Consider the following 18,527-nt stretch of genomic DNA (forward strand, 5'->3'; position numbering starts at 1 on the left):
GTCTTCAAAAGTAAATAATATTAACAGGGCTCAAGTCCTAAATAAAAGGTTGTGCGGGGCTCAAAATGATAAACATAGGAGCTGAATTTACAGGGACAGTTTCACCTGTCCTCCTTGAACAATGGTGGCAGTAGTGTCATTTTGCCCTATGGAGTTTCTGGAAAGCATTTGCATGGGGCAAAAAAAAAGAAATAAACAAAATCCAGCTTGCGTGCCATGCTTCTCTAAATCACCAAGTGCGGCAGGATTTTGGTCTCCTCCTCTGCTGGGTTCAGGCTTGGTGACGTGTTAGCATGCATCTTGCAAAATGATCAAGTGCTGTTCACTTCAAAGTGAGATGGGAGCCTCATTGGAGATGGTGAGCAGGCAAAAACTTCAGCAGGCACGAGAATAGCAGGGGATCCCATAGCAGAATGTTGCAAATGCAACTCAGCAGGTTACCTGCCTGTTGCTGAGATTTTATGTTTACCTTCCTGTGAATTACATGGCTTTTTTCTTATGCCTGCTGAAAAATGTGCTGTACATTGTGGTGTTTCGAGATAGGGATGGGTACGGCTCCCTTGTTTCACTTAGTGTGGGAACGTCTGCCCCCATAGCAAAAATCAAAATCTGGCACCCAAGAATAATATGCACAGTAAGTGAACATATCTTAAATGGAGCCTCATTCACTTAAAGTGTGAATACTCCATTTGGTATCTAGTCATTACATCGAATGAAATAGCATTGAATGCCTTACCATAGAAAAAAATGCATCGAAAAAAAGCATTGAATGCATTTTTTTCAAGGTAAAGGGTTTATTTTAATTATAACGTCTTTTAAAGATTAAAAAGGGGGCTCATGGGGAGCCCCCATTGGAAAAATGGAAAAGAAAATGCATTTAATGCTTTTTTTTTCGATGGTAAGGCATTCAGTGCTATTTAATTAGATGCAATGACTATAAACCCTCCATTCACACATAGGTTGCTGTGTCCCGCAACATATGTGTGAGTGTTTTCACTTAAAGTGAATGGAACGTCCATTTACTGTGTATGCTGTGTGTTCCTTAAATATCCTTTCATCCTGAATGCCACATTATTGTTTGGGTGACAATATATTTAAGGACACAGACAGTACTGATAACTCGACTCCTTGCATCCTGTTGGCTGCGGACAACCGGTTGCCCAAAAGGGTAAGTGCGCTTAAAGCGTTGCGCCGAAACAGCCGGTGCCCAAATGCTTGTGGTCAAATGCCCTGCTCCAGTCTCTAGGATTGCAGCCTCTCTTGACACATCCGGGGCAAATATTCATGACTCACTTCCCCTCTCTTCATTTCCCCTCCGCGTCCCTGTGTTTGGCTTTCAACAATACTCTGTTTTATAAAGATGATGTGATAAGTACACAAACCTTACTAAAGTAAATCCTAAGGGAAATAAAATAAGCGAAAACTGTACAATTGTGGCATAATTCCCCCATCTTAAACGGGCAGCTGCAAATACCAGAATGCAATTCAGCAGAAGGCAAACAATGGCCTTTGGGTTTTGAAAATGTACTTTCAAGACTTAAAGACTCATAACTAAAGGTAATATGTGAAAAGGCTGTGCATTTATGTTTCAATGTTTGAGAAATATAGGTTTCATATAGGATGTGATGACAATTATACACGCTACCAAAAATAAAGGCTTTTTGGTGTGTTAATATTAACATCTAAAAATAAAGTACTTAGTTGAAAACTGTTTTGTGTGATATATTTTAATTGACCTAGAGATGGGTGTGGATCTATGCAGTTAATTGCTTTGTGTGTGCTTTTAGAATAAAAATGCTCCTTTGCATTTCTTAACACGGAAAAGTTAAGTTCTTGTCAAAAACAATGCTGGCATAAATGAACCATGGCCCTCACTTTAAAGACTCTGCTGGAAGAAAGAACGCGAAAAGCAGTCAATGAGGGGCCCGCAGCGTCTGCCACAGGGACAGGGTATGTGTCTCTAATCTAGAGAGTCAGAGGGCTGGGAGGTGACACCGCTGCCTCGCTCGGACAAACAGATAAGCAAGCCTGTACCTGGCAGCAGCACAGCCCTATTTCAAAACAATAATACTTGGTACAGTCCTGGCAGACACTAGTGCCTGCGGCCCCCCATGACAGCAGGGCCCAGGGCCACGCACAGAGTGCCCAGCCCTTGGACTTGTTTGTTAAACCTGGTGAGAAACGCGGCCTGACGCTGCTCGCTGGAGGGCCTATCAAGACGTTCAGTCGCACGTTCTCTTGTCCTTCCTGGTTTTGTGAAATCATGATGATGTCGGAATGGGCGGGACTTCAATGATTACCTATGGTAACAACGGCGGAGGGAAATATTGGCCCTCAGCAGAAGAAATCCCACAACACATTTACTGATTACAAAAACGGTCTTTATTTGCACTCATCTCACAATGGACGATTGTCAGTCTTGGTGGGGAGCAGCTCTTGCTGGCCATCCTCAACGGGAAAGTGCGGCTGGTCTCCAGCACTGTAACGCTGCTCTTTCACGGATGTCCAACTCTTGCTATAATTATCCAGGTTGGTGGGTGCCTCTCCATTTGCAAATCACTCTCCCCTGAGCCCATGGGGGTGCAGTCTTTGTATTCGCCAAAAGGATCGTTTGTTTCCCACCCCAGTTTCACAATGAGATACGCTGATGTGCAGATTTTTCTCAGGATGTGGTGAGGCAGGGGCAGGGGCGCTTGCAAGATTGGCTCATTCTCGACGCACAGCGTTGTTAATTGCCCGCCATCTGGGACCTCTAGTGCAACCCAGACTCAAGCATGCGGTGTGACGACTCGGGTCTCACTCAGTGAGAGCAAGTCTTGGCCGTGGAACCCAGGCGAATGGCTTCACACAGTGGGTTTTCCTTCGAAGCACCATTGTATTATGAAAATATATTTCCTACCTCACACCTTCTGCTGCGAGTCCCTGCCATTCTCCCTGGGGCCCAAATCAGTGAACGAATTCCAGGAAACCTATTAGAGATGCTTTCTACTAGATCCAATTGCTGGTGTATGGATATTTGGACATCTACTGAATTGATAAGGATAGCATTCCAGGTCCATCTTGGAACTGCCTATTGCTGGATAAGGAAGTCTATGTGTTCCATTTTTTTTCCTGCTTGATTTGTAGAAGCCAAACACACACGTCAAAACTGGATCCAGTAGAACATTTTGTTAACTGATGAAGTGGAATTTCCACAAGAATGCCATCAGCACCTCAGAGTTTTTATGTGTGGGTTGTAGAGGGAGAATTGGGACTTTGCGCATAATCATGACGTTCCGGGGTGGGGTTGCTGACGTTACTTCCAGGCACAACATAACCACATTCAGACCTCCAATGGTAATAAGCACCTTAGTTCTAATCTCTGGTTTGTTAAAAAGCTAAGAGGACACAACGGGGAAACACTTGGCCTTTGAAAGGACATGGGGCCTCATTATGAGTATGCCACTAATTCTGAGAAATTTCCATTTAATTACCGCCAAACTCATTTACTCTTACCGCCACTCAGTTTGGCAGACTTACCTCCAGATTCAAGTCCGGTGGTTTTAATCCCCATTTTTCTGGTCCACAGGACTCCATTGGGATTTTTGCAGATTTACTGCAAGCAGTAATTCCACTATGGCAAATCCACTTAATTTTGGAGCCATCTGCTGGAGGTAAATCCACCAAACTCGAATGTGGTGGTATTGAAAAGTTGGCAGTAATTCTGTTGCTGTCACAAAACGTTGTAGCAATGGAATTACCACCAAAACTTAATTGCACCAATGAACATCTTGAGTGGACAAGATCTTGAATAACTTGAATGGGGAACTACAAATACCAGAAAGCAGAGGTCGATCATGATGGCATGCAGTGGCACATCTATAGGAATTTGGCAGCTTTCTTGCCAGTATGGTTTTACTTGAGCTGAGTCAGTCACATCAGGTAGAACATCACATGTAACCAATCAGCCCAAAGCCTCATTGATCCTCCAGAGGCACAGGCTAGTTGGGAAATTCCCCAGGTATCCTATAGACCAATCAATCTCTGATATTGTCCATCAGTAACATGATAGATTTGTGTAGGTGTTATGAAGAAGGAACGTCATAAAGTAATTGAATGTGATATGTCCTGCAACTGACCAAGTGACCAAAATATGTGTAAGGTTTGTGTGGACACCAATCATACTGCACAGAGCCCAATGTTCATTTTAGAATTTAATATTCAAATGTCATTATAATTGTCCAGTGCTCCAAAAACATTACTAAGCCAACATGTGTTTCGACCATGAGGTCTTTTTCAAGGCTAATTGGTATTTTATTAAAGCGTCAGGTATGTTTGAGCTGTCCTAAAATAGCTCTGTTTGGACGTTAGTTGGCGGCACCATTTGTTTGGTGCCAAGTACGCCTTTTGCAGAATAACATTTTAAGTAGTATCCAGGATGTGTATGTTTTCCAATGATTGTAGTGAGTTTTTAGTATCTCCTACTACAACATTCAGGGTGCCCTTTGTGGTGCATCTGGCCGTGTTCGGCGACTCTCAGTGATGTCTGAGCTGACTTCTAACATACTTGACGCTTTAACAAGACACCAATTAGCCTACAGTATGAATGAGGTTCACACAAACCTTACACTATTTCCTTAAGAAGTTAGGGCATTTCCTCTTGAGCACCACAATACGTAGCAGCAACTCTAGTAATGTTGTATCACTCCTACACCTCAGCGCTTTGGTTGCCTTAAATATTGTCTTGACCAAAATATGTGTTTGTAATTTTCCCTTATATTCCTGGAGAGGCATAACTCGACACTTAAGTAGGATGTGAGTGAAGGCAGACTAAAAGGGGAACTACACTCCCCAAAAACCAAGTGGGCGTGTTTGAACTTCTGTTGTGTCCATTGCCTGGAAACATCTTTTTCTACGGCAACCCAAATAGGCCACTGCATCGCCCGAGACATTCTGCAACGAGGTACTGACCTAAGAGGTTCATCCAGGCAGTGAATAGGAAACCTTTAGCTCTGTAAAAATGGCACCAGCATCAGGGATGTAACCATGCCCCATAAGAAGATAATGGAAGAAGGTAGATGGAACATGTTTGGGTGGCTTGTATTGCATGCAGAGGGGGCACAACAGTGCATGGCGGACTTCTCCCATTAGTGGCAGGGTGAAGACGGGTCTGCATAGGGTTGGTTCCTCTGTGTAATGACACAATCAAGCTTAAAAACTGTGAAATGGAAGTTGCCCCGTGCAATACTATTGGTTAAAATGAACCCATCACTTTTTTGGTGTCCATTTTAAGTCACCCTAAATGGTAGAAGTTGTGCCTAGATGTGGGTCCCTTGCTCACTATGCCTAGGGAATAACGATGCAACTGGTCGCTTGTATTGCTGGGCAGAGGGGACCTGACCCTGCAGTTCAGGCTGGACTGCTCGCATGGGTGGCAGGATCAAGACTGATCTGCATATGGCTGGCCTCCTCCTAGAACGGTGCAGCTGAACTAAGGAGAGACGAATAAGGAAGCTATCCAGAGCAATAGCAATGGTTAGGGATACTACACAGCTTTCCAGTCATCATTTCTTGGCATCCATCTTGAGGATTGGATTGCGGTTGCATAGGTCGCTCCGCAGAGAGCCCCATCCAGACAGAGCAGCAAAACGTATTAAATTGATGTCCTTGCTAAAATAAAGGGGGAGGGGCATCTGTATTGAGATACAATTAGATCTTGGGTGCCATTATTAATCAAGGGTCAATGGTCAAGATGGCACTTCTGGCAGATTAGTGAGGTTGGTAGTGGCCCAGGTGCAAGGAGCTCACTGTGGTACGCACCCCTGTGACACCCCCATGTGGCATGACCTCTTTGTTGCTGTGAGATGGGAACAGAGCCAGTTGAATTTCACACTTCCCCCGCTTACATGAACTGCTGTCCCTCAAAATAGAGAGTTCACCACCTCAGGGCAAAAATAATAAATCGAGTCAGAAACCTATGCTTTTTTAGGCCCAGGAGTCCTAGATTGTGTAGGAGAGTGGGAGTTGAGGGGATTTGAGAGCCACATTTGGAGGTGGACGGGTCAGTAGAGAAACTGGGGGAATTCCTCATGGGGCCCTGCCCCCGAAATGCACTTGAGCCCATGCGGACATGCTCCCAATTCCCTCATACGCCACTATGAGTGAATTACGCAGCAATTACCCATACACTTTTTCCTTCATAGTAAAGCTGCTGTTTTGAGAAAGAAATCCATCTGACGACAATGAGCAACCCTCAGAGTGGAAAACGGCCGAAGACTGGGCACCACAGAGAGGAGTGGACTGGGAACCAAAAGAGATACTAGAACTCATTTTCAAAGTGGCCCCATTGTACACATTTTCAGCAAACCCAACCCCTTTCCTATGAGAAAATTTGGATATGAATGAGGTTACCACTCAAAAGAGGCCCGGGGTGCAGAGGCCTACCGCAAAATCTCCAGTTTCCTATAGGCCAGTTCACCCCTGACCACAGAAATGCTACAGTAACCACAGCCCCTCCCACCCTGACCATGAATTCAGATGCTTGGAACCATGACTGTAAACCGCATTGACCATGCTCTTTAGCGAGTAGTACCACGAGGGACTTTGTGCACACAATTCTTGCAGGATAGGCAGACCTCTGTGAGCTCTCTGAGGGCGTGGAACTATGCCTCTCTACACCACCATGTGATCCCACTGTACTCTGGCCACCCCTTACTCATATGGGAGGAATGCATGTTGACGCCAATCTCTTTCCTGCTCTGCTTAATAATCTCTTTGTATGGTTTCACTTCCGCTAAAGTCACTTCAGAGGCTAGCACAAAAAGGCGAGCCTACTGTGCAAGTGGGGCATCCTCAACAGATAGGCCTGGGTAGACAGAAGACTGCCAGTGTCTGCCTCTTTTCTCACCACCCTTCTGAAATACAACTTCCTGTTTTAGTTTACAGAACATTTTAGTGGCCCAAGGCTGCCTCTACGTGTCCGATGATCCCAGAAGGTGCTGCCGTGAATTCTTGAAGCACCCGCCAGCTGAGGTGGCCATTTTGTTTTTCCTCATTTCTACTTCTCTGCTCTGGGTTCTGGGTTCTATCTCAATACCGTGCCTCTTGAAGCAAAATCTTCCCACCATTGCTGCTATTTTGGTTTGGAAGTGTGCCAACATGACACATAGGTGCCCTCAGGATCCAACCCGTATACCCTCCGCCCCCCACATTTCCAAGTTGCAGAGGGGTGAAGCATGATCAGGGATTGCAGGTGCAAGCTTTCAGTTCTGGGCACCGGTCTGGAATGTCATCAACTCCCTGGTAAGAAATGGAAACCCTGCTTTTGCAGCAACCTTTTCCTTAGCGGGGTCTTCCATCTTGCTTACCATCTTCCCTCCCAGCCTCCCGCTGTTGGTTCTTTAACGCATTCCTGAGAACGGTAGGCACAGGCATGTCCTCCAAGTCTGCTCCTGAGGGTGTGGAGCCTGTGGGCACACTGGCTACCACAGTTCGTTTGCATAAGTACTGCAGTGACACCACCTTGTGGATTAGGGGTTTGGTGAGCATCAGGGGTATGGGGTGGTCCTTTCCCTCGATATAGCACAGATTGGTGTCCGATTGCCCCACCGAGGTCAAGTGCACATAGTAGTCGACCAGTTTTACCACACAGGGGAAGGTCGGCGGTCTTTCCACGCCAGGTACAGTCTCCAAGTAGAAAGCAGGTCCTTCCTGCTTGACCCGCAAGTTGGTGATCCCAGCCGTTGTCCGCACACTGAGGGTAAAGAGGTGGTGGTGGTCAGAGGAGTCACGAATGAGAAAAGCCCCCACCGGCTGGTCAGATAGGATCTTCTTGGCCTCCGTGCCAGACAAGGTGCTCCAGTAGAAGCCACTGGCTTCCAGCTTCTCTAGGGCCGTCTCAACACCCCCAAAGTCACCACAAAACGGCTTGTAGTGGTAGGACAGATTGGGGGAGGTCATGGCCATGAAGCTGGGCGGAAGGAGGTAGAGGCAGCGGTAAGAGCAGCACCAGCCGAGTGTTACCATCGTTGTTCCTCGTGCTCTTTTGCCCAAGCTGGGGCCCATCCAGGTGTAAGCCTTGCTCTTCAGGAAATTGATTGCCAGCCAGCATCCATCAGGGTCTCACTGCCGCCAAACACTGTCGAAGGAGAAAAAGAAAAAATCCACACAGATTACCAATAAACCAAGAAGAGACAACAATAACACACATCTGTCATCGACTGCAAGAGTAAGTCCACTTTATTCACCACCCATCGTATTATTGCCATTTGTTAAGGAATATAGCAACAGAGGGCATCCGTGTTTTTGTAAAATGCAGTTTAAGAGTGCCACTGACTGCATGTGTCTGGGTTAGATGGTACTACTGTCTAACTCTAAACCTGATCAACAATTGCAAGATTGTGTGAACATTAAGATTGCCTGAGTACCGTGATTTGTGTTCACGATATTTCGTTCTTGTTCCTTTTTCTTTTTCATTTATTTATTATTATGTTTCTTGTTCAAAACATTGTACTTTGAAACACAACACTCATGGAAATAAATGTTGACTTTTTATCATGAGACAATCTCGATTGCTTTCAGAATCTGATACAACCACCATTTTGTTTTTGAAGTGATATAAAAGATACGCTCAATATCGAAGTTACTGCTTAAAAACAATGTGCAATCAAACCTCCAGCAGTTTGGACCTTATTGTTAATGTTGGGTTAGATGGTACCGCATAGGCCCTCAGAGGAATTCAAGGGGTTTCAGTAAATCTCTTCTACGACTATCCTGCTTTACTTCCAATCTGTACTGCCTACTGCGTGGCAGCTACTTTCAGGGGCCCATGTTACCCCAGGATGCCAGGCAACGACAGGGCACCATACTGCACACTCCTGGTGGTGCCTAGAGGGTCGGATTCTCTATTGTTTAAAGGGTAAGCTTGAGTCCCTCCGGCCCTGACCCAGCGGTCACTGACTCTTCATTCTTTGTTGAGAGAGAGCGAGACGTGTGTGTGATAGTAGCACTGATATTTGCATCACTTTACGGCAGTGAGAGGGTGTGCGATTCCTGTCCTTGGCCCCTTTGGTACCGAGGCTTGGATTAGCGACTGCAATGCGGGAGAGTCATGCCACCATGCCGTGTGCTGTGCTGTGTAGCATACACACTTTATTTTAGAAATTGAACCAAATTCAATAAAAATACATAAAGATACAAATACATTAAAATCCTTCACAACGAAATATACAACAAAAATAATTAAATCAATTCCCAATAGAACTTCCACAATAAACTACATGATCATAAAATTGTAGTGATCGGCATATCGTTCATGATCTAAAGTGTACGTATTCAGTGCTGGATTAACCTTGTGGAGGCCCCTATGTAGTCGAAATGTCGCCCCCTGCCTCGCAAATGATCTCCTAATATGTTTTTAATTGTCTGCACCGCTTTATTTTGATCCGTTGTCACGGGGCAGCTAAAAGGAGTGGGGCGCATAGGCTGGTGCCTACTTGGCCTAATGGATAATCCAGCACGTATTGAAGATCACGTTGGCAGAGTATGGGTCCTGTAGCGCAATGCTAAACTGCATGGCTAGTTTTACCCAAGTGATACCCATATTTCTAAAGGAAGGAAGGCAATAAGTACCTTCTTCTCACTGCTACAAAGAAGTAAAAGAAAAAAGAATGGGGTACATCTTCAATCGAATAACCATCAAAGAGCCATTTACAGTCACTCCCAAAGTGTTTATGCCACTGACGGTTAGACACAGCCAGTGGCAGTGTTATTTGTTTTACGTTTCATAAGGAGGGCCTTGATTTAGGCAACCAATCAAGATAGTTGTTATTACGCAGATGCCCTGATTGAAAAAGATACGATTTGACTGTTGGTTTCCCAAGTTGCACCTCTTCTCTCGCTTTGTTCCTGGCCAGTAAGAATCGATTTCGCACCTCGCAAGGTTTTACTATAACGTTGGACTCCTTAAGTACATTGAGCGATGGAACCCCCAGTTCTGTCAACTCTCTTCTAATATAAACCAGCCAGGGACAACTTGAGTGTATACAAAATCAGTGTATACACATCTGGTACAAACTGTTGTGTTGATTTAAAATGTGTATTTCCCCCACAATCAGGCCCGGCATAAAAGTGGGATGAGAGCAATCAGATGCATAATAAAAAGAAGAAAATCTGGAAACTCAGATAAAGGACCGTTATTATACAAAGAAACTGGTTTTCCTTAGTTTGTAACAAAACAGGGCCGTAATGACCCCAAAGAAGCCCCATCGTAGGGACCAATCGAAACTGATTTAGCCTTGTATATCTAAATTGCACATTTCAAAGGCATTCCACCAATTTTCCCAACATAAATAATCAGTGTGCCATTTGTCCTGGCCATTTTTTTTATCCTGGTGTGCAATATTCAAGGAACAATATAGGTCATGGGTTATGGTTACACCTAGGTAACAAAAATAATGAACACAAACCAATTGTCCATCATTAACCACTTGAGGGCGCAATGAACATTTCTGCGTACAGATACACATAAGGCCTCATTACGACTTTGCCAACAGTGCCATGGCTGCCTCCAAAACCGTGTCCGGGTATGGGTTTCCTGAATGGGGAATTACCAGGCCATTCCGAGTTTGGAGGGCCCGGTAATTCCCCTTCAGGGAACCCGGGTCCGGTCCTTCCCCATTCCCATTCGATCCCCCATAGGGCTCAATGGGAATGGGGAGGGAGCTAACAACGGGCCCACTCATAATAGGCCCGTTGTGAGCTCCCTGGTTCCCTCGAGGAACCCGCTATGGACGTCTGGATAAACCAGACGTCCACAGCGGGTCCCGCGAGGGAACCTCGTAATATTGCGGAGTGTGTTTAACGGCGCCGGCACCATTACCGGCGCCGTTAAACCCATCCTGCAATAGTTATAATGAGCCCCATAGCCTTTGATTTGGTTGGGGTCGCTCTGGGATCTCTTTGCAGTGTGTCGATTTTGTAACCTGTTTTCCAGAAGGGGCTCTGAAGTTGGAGGGCTACAGTTGGTTGGGGCAGGGGTAGGTTTTCAGTCAAATGAATCGATGTTTCCAAGTGTAGCTATTTTATCGTTCTTATTTTTTCAATGTAATTATTTTGTACTGCATACCTTACTTGCCATGTAAAATTCATTTTTACAACTTTATTTGTAACCTCTTTGTTATTACTTACTCTGATGTATTGTTCTCCGTGTATTATTCTGCATAAACCCTTAGGATAGTAGAACAGGCCATTTCAGCTAAAAAGTCGTTAATGCACAGCACCGCCTAGTAGAGCTAGACAGCAATGCACTCTGGGTATGCAAATTAGCTGAAAAGCTTGCATTTGGCTTCACACAAGGATATTGTCATTACCCAAGGACAACGCTGTTGTTTCTTGACAATTTCTTGTACCAGTAAAGAACTCCAGCTTCTCATGGATTTGGCGAGGCACACAGACTTACAGAGTTTTGGTTCAGGAAAACGAGGGCCTCCAAGAGTCGATCTGTAACAAATGCACAATGAAATAGGGGGAGAGCAGGGAAACCATGTCCCTCTTTGGCTACCCCTCGTCCCATGTACACTAGCATTGCGCAATCACCATTCTATGCCAGGCTTCTTGACCTCTCTGCCTTTCTCAGCAGTGGACCAGGAGTGTATGGCAGGGAGAGTGCAGGGACACCTGGTGGCTCTTTCTAGCCTTACATGGGTTCCATATGTTAATATCCCACGATATTGAGGCATGGACCCTGCAGGGGACAGCCCCCCAACAACTGCATTATTTTTAAATGTGCGGGGGACATCCCACATCCCCAACACCCACAAATTATACCCCCCTAAAAAATATCACCTATGGCGTTCCAGACAACCATATATACGGCGATATTTTTGGTGGGGATAATATGTAGGGATACCCTTACAAGGCTATACTGTGCCAGTACCTGGCAATAACACGATTATAGGACATTTGATGGCAGTACAAGACAATGTGGCGAGTACCAGGGTGTTGATGCTAAGTCAGAACAATAATGTGCATACTTTAGGTTTTAATGGCAACACCTGGCAAAGGTTTTGAAAGCACCATCTAGCAACAGTGTGAGTAGCTTGGCGTTTTATGACAGTAATTGACAATGGTGTGTGTAACTGAGTTTTTGATGGCAGCGTTGTGAGTGGAGCACCTGGATATTGATGGCAGTAATGTACTGGTCATATACTGGTAGTACCTGGCACATGGTGTGGGTACTATGGCGTGTGATGGCAAAGTCTGGAATCTCGTGGCAGTACCTGGAAATAAGATGGTATGACTTTGCAAATGGGGTTAGTACCTGGACCTATGAGGTCAATTTCTGGTATATAATAGAATTATCTGTATTTCATGGGCTGCCTGATATTGTCACATCAAAGGATGGTCATATCGGAGTACATGGTGGCAATATCTGGCAAATGGTACAATTACCTCAGATGAAAAAGAAAGAAAATACTTTGTACCACAAAGCTCACGTTTACGCTGTAAAGTCTACAGGCAATGACTGTCAATGCATGTTAAATATGAGAATTACTATTGGGAGCCCTGAAGCAAAAACAAAGGAACATGTGAGAGTATGATTGTTCAGCCGATGGACAGGCGTGAGTCAGATGAGGCACAGGGTCCGGGGGTGGAGGAGGGGGAGGGGAGGCAATGGTATTCAAAGGGAAACTAAAGTTTAACATGAAGCTCTTCATAATTAGCAACCTTGATAGGTGTACAGGGTGCAGAGTCAGGGCATCAGTTTGCAGGTGTAGGTCATCTTTCTTCTGGGTGCCAACGTAATCATCAGTGTGCAATCGTAGGCCATTCGCTTTGCAGGTAAGCCTGGAAGGCGGAGCTTGCAGCTGGATTCTTGCAATTTCCTTCCCTTTAAAGGGGCATCCCTAATTCACTTGCCTTGGGCCACACACCATTACCACGAGATGCAACTTCACTGAGAGTGGCTGCACATAGTCAAACTGTGGGAAACAGAGAGAGGCCTGGAAAGCTGCATTATATTCCTGGTTGGATAGCGTAAGAGTTAAGTTCTTGCCACTGGACAGGAGTCCAGCTGGCAGATATCAAGTTTTAATTTTTGCCTCAGCCTCTCACAACAGGACCTTCCGGCCTGTAGCTCCTCTGGTGTCCCAGTGCTGTCAGCAAATTCTGGGTTCTCACCTCCCGGCAAAATACAACCTCAGGTGTCACCACGACAAACATTGTAAAATCATACCGGCACACAGAACCACCATCTTGCCCCCGTGGCCTAAGGGGAATCCACACATGGTCACCCGACACTGAAGTAGCTGTTTTTGAAATCTGCCCTCCCGCACCTACCTTTTCTATCCTGAATTTATGGTCACATGGCAGTCAAGCTGACAGCTAAGAAAGGGACATGTGAACTGATTACAGCCACACCTACTGATGTCCTCTTCTGGCGTCTCTATTCATCCTTTGATATGTTGAGCCCCCACCTTGAGTACAATTATTGTTGTTAAGCCCCCCCCTTTAGAAAAGAAAAAGTATTGCTGTGCCCCCCCCCTTCCAGATGGCCTATCTGCTTATGTTTTCTATTGGAAGCCGTCACAATACTCCCTTTTTGATGAGCCTCAAGCCCCACTCACCCCCCAGTTCCCCCAATCCTCTGGGCCCCCCTAAGAGGGCCAGCCCCATAGTTTTAAGATCACTTCTTTATGCCATGAATAAACTCAGAATGCTGTTATAATTGTATATACTGCCCCCCACTTTCAGATTTGGGTTCAGTGTTCGTGTTCAATCTGTTCGCAGTAAACTGACTGCAATGTAAATGCTCCAGCCACCATTTTGAAGATACATATTTAAAAAGGGAATACAATGATGTGAGTCACTTTACATACATCAGTATATGTCAGTAGACGGAACAGATGGAGTTGATAGAACAAATGGAGTGGATGGAACAGATGGAGTGGATTGAACAGGTAGAGTCGGTGGAAGAGATGGAGTGGATGGAACAGATGGAACGGATGGAACATATGGAGTTGATGGAACAGATGGAGTGGATGGAACAGATAGAGTGGATGGAACAGATAGAAAGGATGGAACACATTGAGTGGATGAAACAGATAGAGCGGATGGAACGGATAGAGCAGATGGAACGGATAGAGTGGATGGAACGGATAGAGTGGATGGAACGGATGGAGTGGACAGATGGAGTGGATGGAACAGATGCAGTGGATGGAACGGATAGAGCAGATGGAACAGATAGAGTGATGGAACAGATAGAGCAATGGAACAGATAGAGCGATGGAACGGATAGAGCGGATGGAACGGATAGAGCAGATGGAACGGATAGAGCAGATGGAATGGATAGAGCGGATGGAACGGATGGAGCGGATGGAACGGATGGAGTGGATGGAACACATCGAGTGGATAAAACACATCGAGTGGATAAAACACATCGAGTGGATAAAACACATTGAGTGGATGAACAGATAGAGTTGATGGAACGGATAGACCAGATGGAACGAATAAAGCGGATGGAACAGATGGAGCGGATGGAACAGATGGAGTGGATGGAACGGATTGAACGGATGGAACGGACTGAGTGATTAAACAAATGGAGTGGGTGGAACACACGGAGTGGTTCGAATGAATAGGAAGTATGGAACGGATAGAACACATTAAATGGATGGGAATGATGAAATGGGTCTATGGAATGGATGGAGTAGATCATGTGGATGAAGGTTCGAGTGGATGGAATGGATAGAAGGACTAGTAGATTAAATGGATGCAACAGACAAAATGGATGAACAGACAAAGTGGAATGAACCGATAGAGTAAATAAAATGGATAGAATAGATGGTACATATGAAGCGCTCAATCTCAAGCGCTTTACTGATAACCACCATAGTCACACTACCATGCCTACTCTCTCCTATACACCACCACTCAACTAGAACACAGCGATACTATGACACATTCGGTATAGCTGTTCTCATACTAACACTCGCCACATACTCCTCATCATCCTAATTAAACACAGCTAGCTGAGCACACACCGCTAGCTTACGTGTCCCCTCAGGCCTAACGCAGCCAGAAATCAGTCTGGGTGTCCACCCTCCAAAATGAACACATACAACTGACCTCCCCACCACCACACCTACCGCTAAGAAGCAGCTATCATGCAACTGCCACACCGGCTGCACACATATCCGGTGCACCCACGCACCTTATGACTCTCTCTCTACTGACCTGAACTACGGTTCCCGAGGGCGTTTAACCTACCAGCGCTTTGAGATCATACCAATGATACATAAGGCGCTATATAAATGCCAAGTAACATAACATGACATAAATGTGCCCCATAAACAGAGCATATACCACCCCCAAGCCCCTCCCCTACTTACCTGCTTGCTAGCCTCTGCTTCCCCTGCAACCCTGTGGCGTCAGATCCGTTCCTCCGACGCAGATCAGATTTAACGCCACAGGGTCCCTTTATTTATTTTTTCCTTTCAGTTCCCCACCATCAATGTCGAGGAAGCAGGGAACACCCCTCCACCCCCAAAACACAAAAATACTGAACATGGGCAGGGGGGGACACCGTGTTCAGTATTTTGAAAAGTATGCGGGCAAAGTGCACAGGTCAATTTGTACATTTGAAAAACGATTCATTCGAGCAATGATTTTCGAACAAACTGGCTAATACCTTTTTTTCCACTTTCTGGAACTGATGGATGATCTTGCTGCCCTCCTCGCTTTTCCTTGTGGCTTCTTGAAGCAAGCTCTGCTTCAGAGGGCGTTTCAAATGTATCCATAATAAAAATGAAGACATCCTCACTGTCTGGTGCTGGTGGGGCCCAGGGGAGTATCCGGCATTGCAAGAGTTTTAGGGGTTGTGGGGGGAGCCACGACAAACGGTTCTGCTACTTCCCCCCTAAATGCAGTGTGCAATTCCATACAGTCTCATTCGTGCTCCCAAACCACTCGCCCCTGCCACAATCTACTTTTTTGGTAACATTAGTGGCAGGTGGCATTTTAACACATACCACAAAAAATAAAACTGCAGAATCATTACAGGTGCAGGAAACTCCTTTATTACAGTTCTGTCCAGGCTCTGTGGGGCAACATACATGCAAACCTCCTAATGTGCATATGGATTGCACCAACAGAAATGACTTCACAGAAAAGGGCATCACAAGGAGCATCATAAGTCTTTGATACTTGGAGGCACCATGGAAGTGACTTTAGAATAGGTCACCATAAGTAAGCCAAGTGGCAAACAACTTTGTGGTGCAAACAACCTAAACTGCACTATTATGTCTACAGCATGATATATTAACATAGGCTATGAAGTGAATCACTTACAGAGATGCAGATAAGATACAGTGCAATTAAATGACTTGCCCCGGATCACACACTTTCGTTAAATGATAAAACTGGGAAGTGGACAATTTAAGCAACTGAGCACATCTTCCCAGGTCTAGCTGATATCGATATTTATTAAGGTTTTGCTTTGCATTTCATGTGCTTAAATAATACTTTATTTATAGCAATGCCTTGGAAGTAAACCACATTACATAATAAACTAGCCTTTCATAGTAAACTAACTATACACTATATACATTGTCATAGAAATATGTTGTGCAAGAGTACGGCTTTAGTTGTATTCTCCCCATCCTGCATGCAAAGTCACAATAGCATCATACAGATTAATGTGAGCCTAACAAATCCCCCTTGGGATTTAAAGCCATAGTCATTATTTCATAAAGCATGCAACACTATGCACACTTCTCACTTCTGATCTCTCCTTCCCATTCAAGATGTCTAAAGAGACAAAAGTCCCTGCTAATAGTCCCCTCCCATCAATGCCTAACTCATTGAAATGCTCTGTTGACACAGAGCAACGTGAGAGCCACGGTGCTTCCCGCAGCTCTTTGGGACACTGCAAGAACGTCATTTGGAGGTCACCAGAGGTTGCAACTACGACTCATGCGGTCTCCCTTGCTAACCCTAAAAAAAGGTTTTTTTTTTTAAATAAACGTTTTTACAAATTGAATCTCCTGGGCTGTGGTCAGTGCCATGTGGCTCTTTGTTTCTAGAGTGGCTGGCATTCTTGTTCAGGCTTTTTTTTTTAAACAAGGGGTTCTACAATTGTAACACTTTGAGTAGTGACCCTAGATAAGAAAGAATAGGAATAACAAATAATTTGTCTTTCTGGGATTCTATACCATAATTGCTCGACTCATCAAGGGTTTATTTCAAGCACACTTCAGGGGGTTAATCTGTTCCTAAACACCTCAAATAAACAATACAGACAAAAACCTCCAAAAAGCATTTAGAGTAGAATAAGCATCCATTTCAGACGGTGGGCCTGATTCACAGAGCATTTTCCGATGGATTGCGCCATTCTAGCACTCTTCTGTGAATCAGGCCCCATGTATTTTACGTTTTGCAAGTTGCAGTTATGCATTTTTTTTCTGTCGTTGTCTCTGTTACGATCATCACAAAACATTCCATCTTGGGGTTCTTGATCACTTGACAAAATTATTGCGCCTAAAAGCTTGTGTACAGTGTAGAAATGTTTGAGCACAGCACATAAAGAGGCCCTTGATTTCATTGTGCCACAATTAATGCTTTGTTGTAATGGGTCTATCTTTCCTATCTCCCTGGGATGCTGTTCTGGACGTTTGTTTGCATGTATGAGGTAACGAGGGCCCAGATTACATGAAGGCCTGTAAGTGCGCTACTTTTCCTGCACTACTCTAAATTCTTTAATGCCTAGTCATGAACCCTCCCAACGTTATTTATTTTGTCAACCTGTGAAGCCTGAAGAGTAGATCCACGCAGGCTTGACATGTGGAAACTTTGAACAGGACATGCAGATGAACTGGCCTGCTGTTAGATCTCAGCTACCAGTTTCATGGTATCCACTACAGAGTGTAATTTGCTTTCTTACTTTGAGAACATTCAGACATGTAATTGCTCCTTTTACTATAGCCAGTAAGTGAACTATAGTCGGTAAAATAGCTCAGGCGGTTGAGCTATTGCTGCTGCGATGTGTGTGTGATCTGCAGGTGTTCGAATCCTGGCAAGAGCAACTCAGCCTTTTATCCTTCTGAGTTTGATAAATGAGTACCAACACAGGTTGAGTGATATCGTATGTAGATTTGTTCTATATAAAGCATTTAAGAGTAAGTGCTATATATTAACACATCATTATCCTTTGGCCCTGGACGTCTGCTTGCATTCACAGTTATTTGGTAATAGGGGCCTATACACACTGAGATTAATGATACATATGGTGAGCCATACTTGTATGAAATGTATCACCACATTACAGGGATATTGCGACCATATTTTTCGTAGTGTTCTTAGGACACAATGCTATGTGTTGCCACTTCCTGTTTTGTCAAGGGGTGAAAGGTCGTTTTCCATCACTTCCTGTGATATTACTTTGGGGTGGGGTCAAATGATATCACTTCTTGTGATGTCATCAGAGATCAAGGGTCATGTTATGTCACTTCCGTTTCCCATGGCATTTTGGTGAAATTACTTCCCTGGGACGTACT

General features: G+C 44.8%; 1 protein-coding gene across 1 annotated transcript in view; it reads right to left on the minus strand.

Moving 5' to 3' along the window:
* Positions 1-2,359: 2,359 nt before the first annotated feature.
* LOC138526189 (suppressor of cytokine signaling 3-like) overlaps positions 2,360-18,527 on the minus strand; it is a 146,584-nt gene continuing 130,416 nt past the window's right edge. The window contains exon 2 of the mRNA XM_069636619.1: positions 2,360-8,116. Coding sequence (XP_069492720.1) covers positions 7,321-8,043 — 723 coding nt within the window. The 5' untranslated portion in view covers positions 8,044-8,116 and the 3' untranslated portion in view covers positions 2,360-7,320. The remainder of the gene's footprint in view (positions 8,117-18,527) is intronic.

This window comes from Ambystoma mexicanum, chromosome 1q (genome assembly GCF_040938575.1).
Source record: "Ambystoma mexicanum isolate Mex_15411 chromosome 1q, UKY_AmexF1_1, whole genome shotgun sequence".
NCBI classification, from domain to species: domain Eukaryota; kingdom Metazoa; phylum Chordata; class Amphibia; order Caudata; family Ambystomatidae; genus Ambystoma; species Ambystoma mexicanum.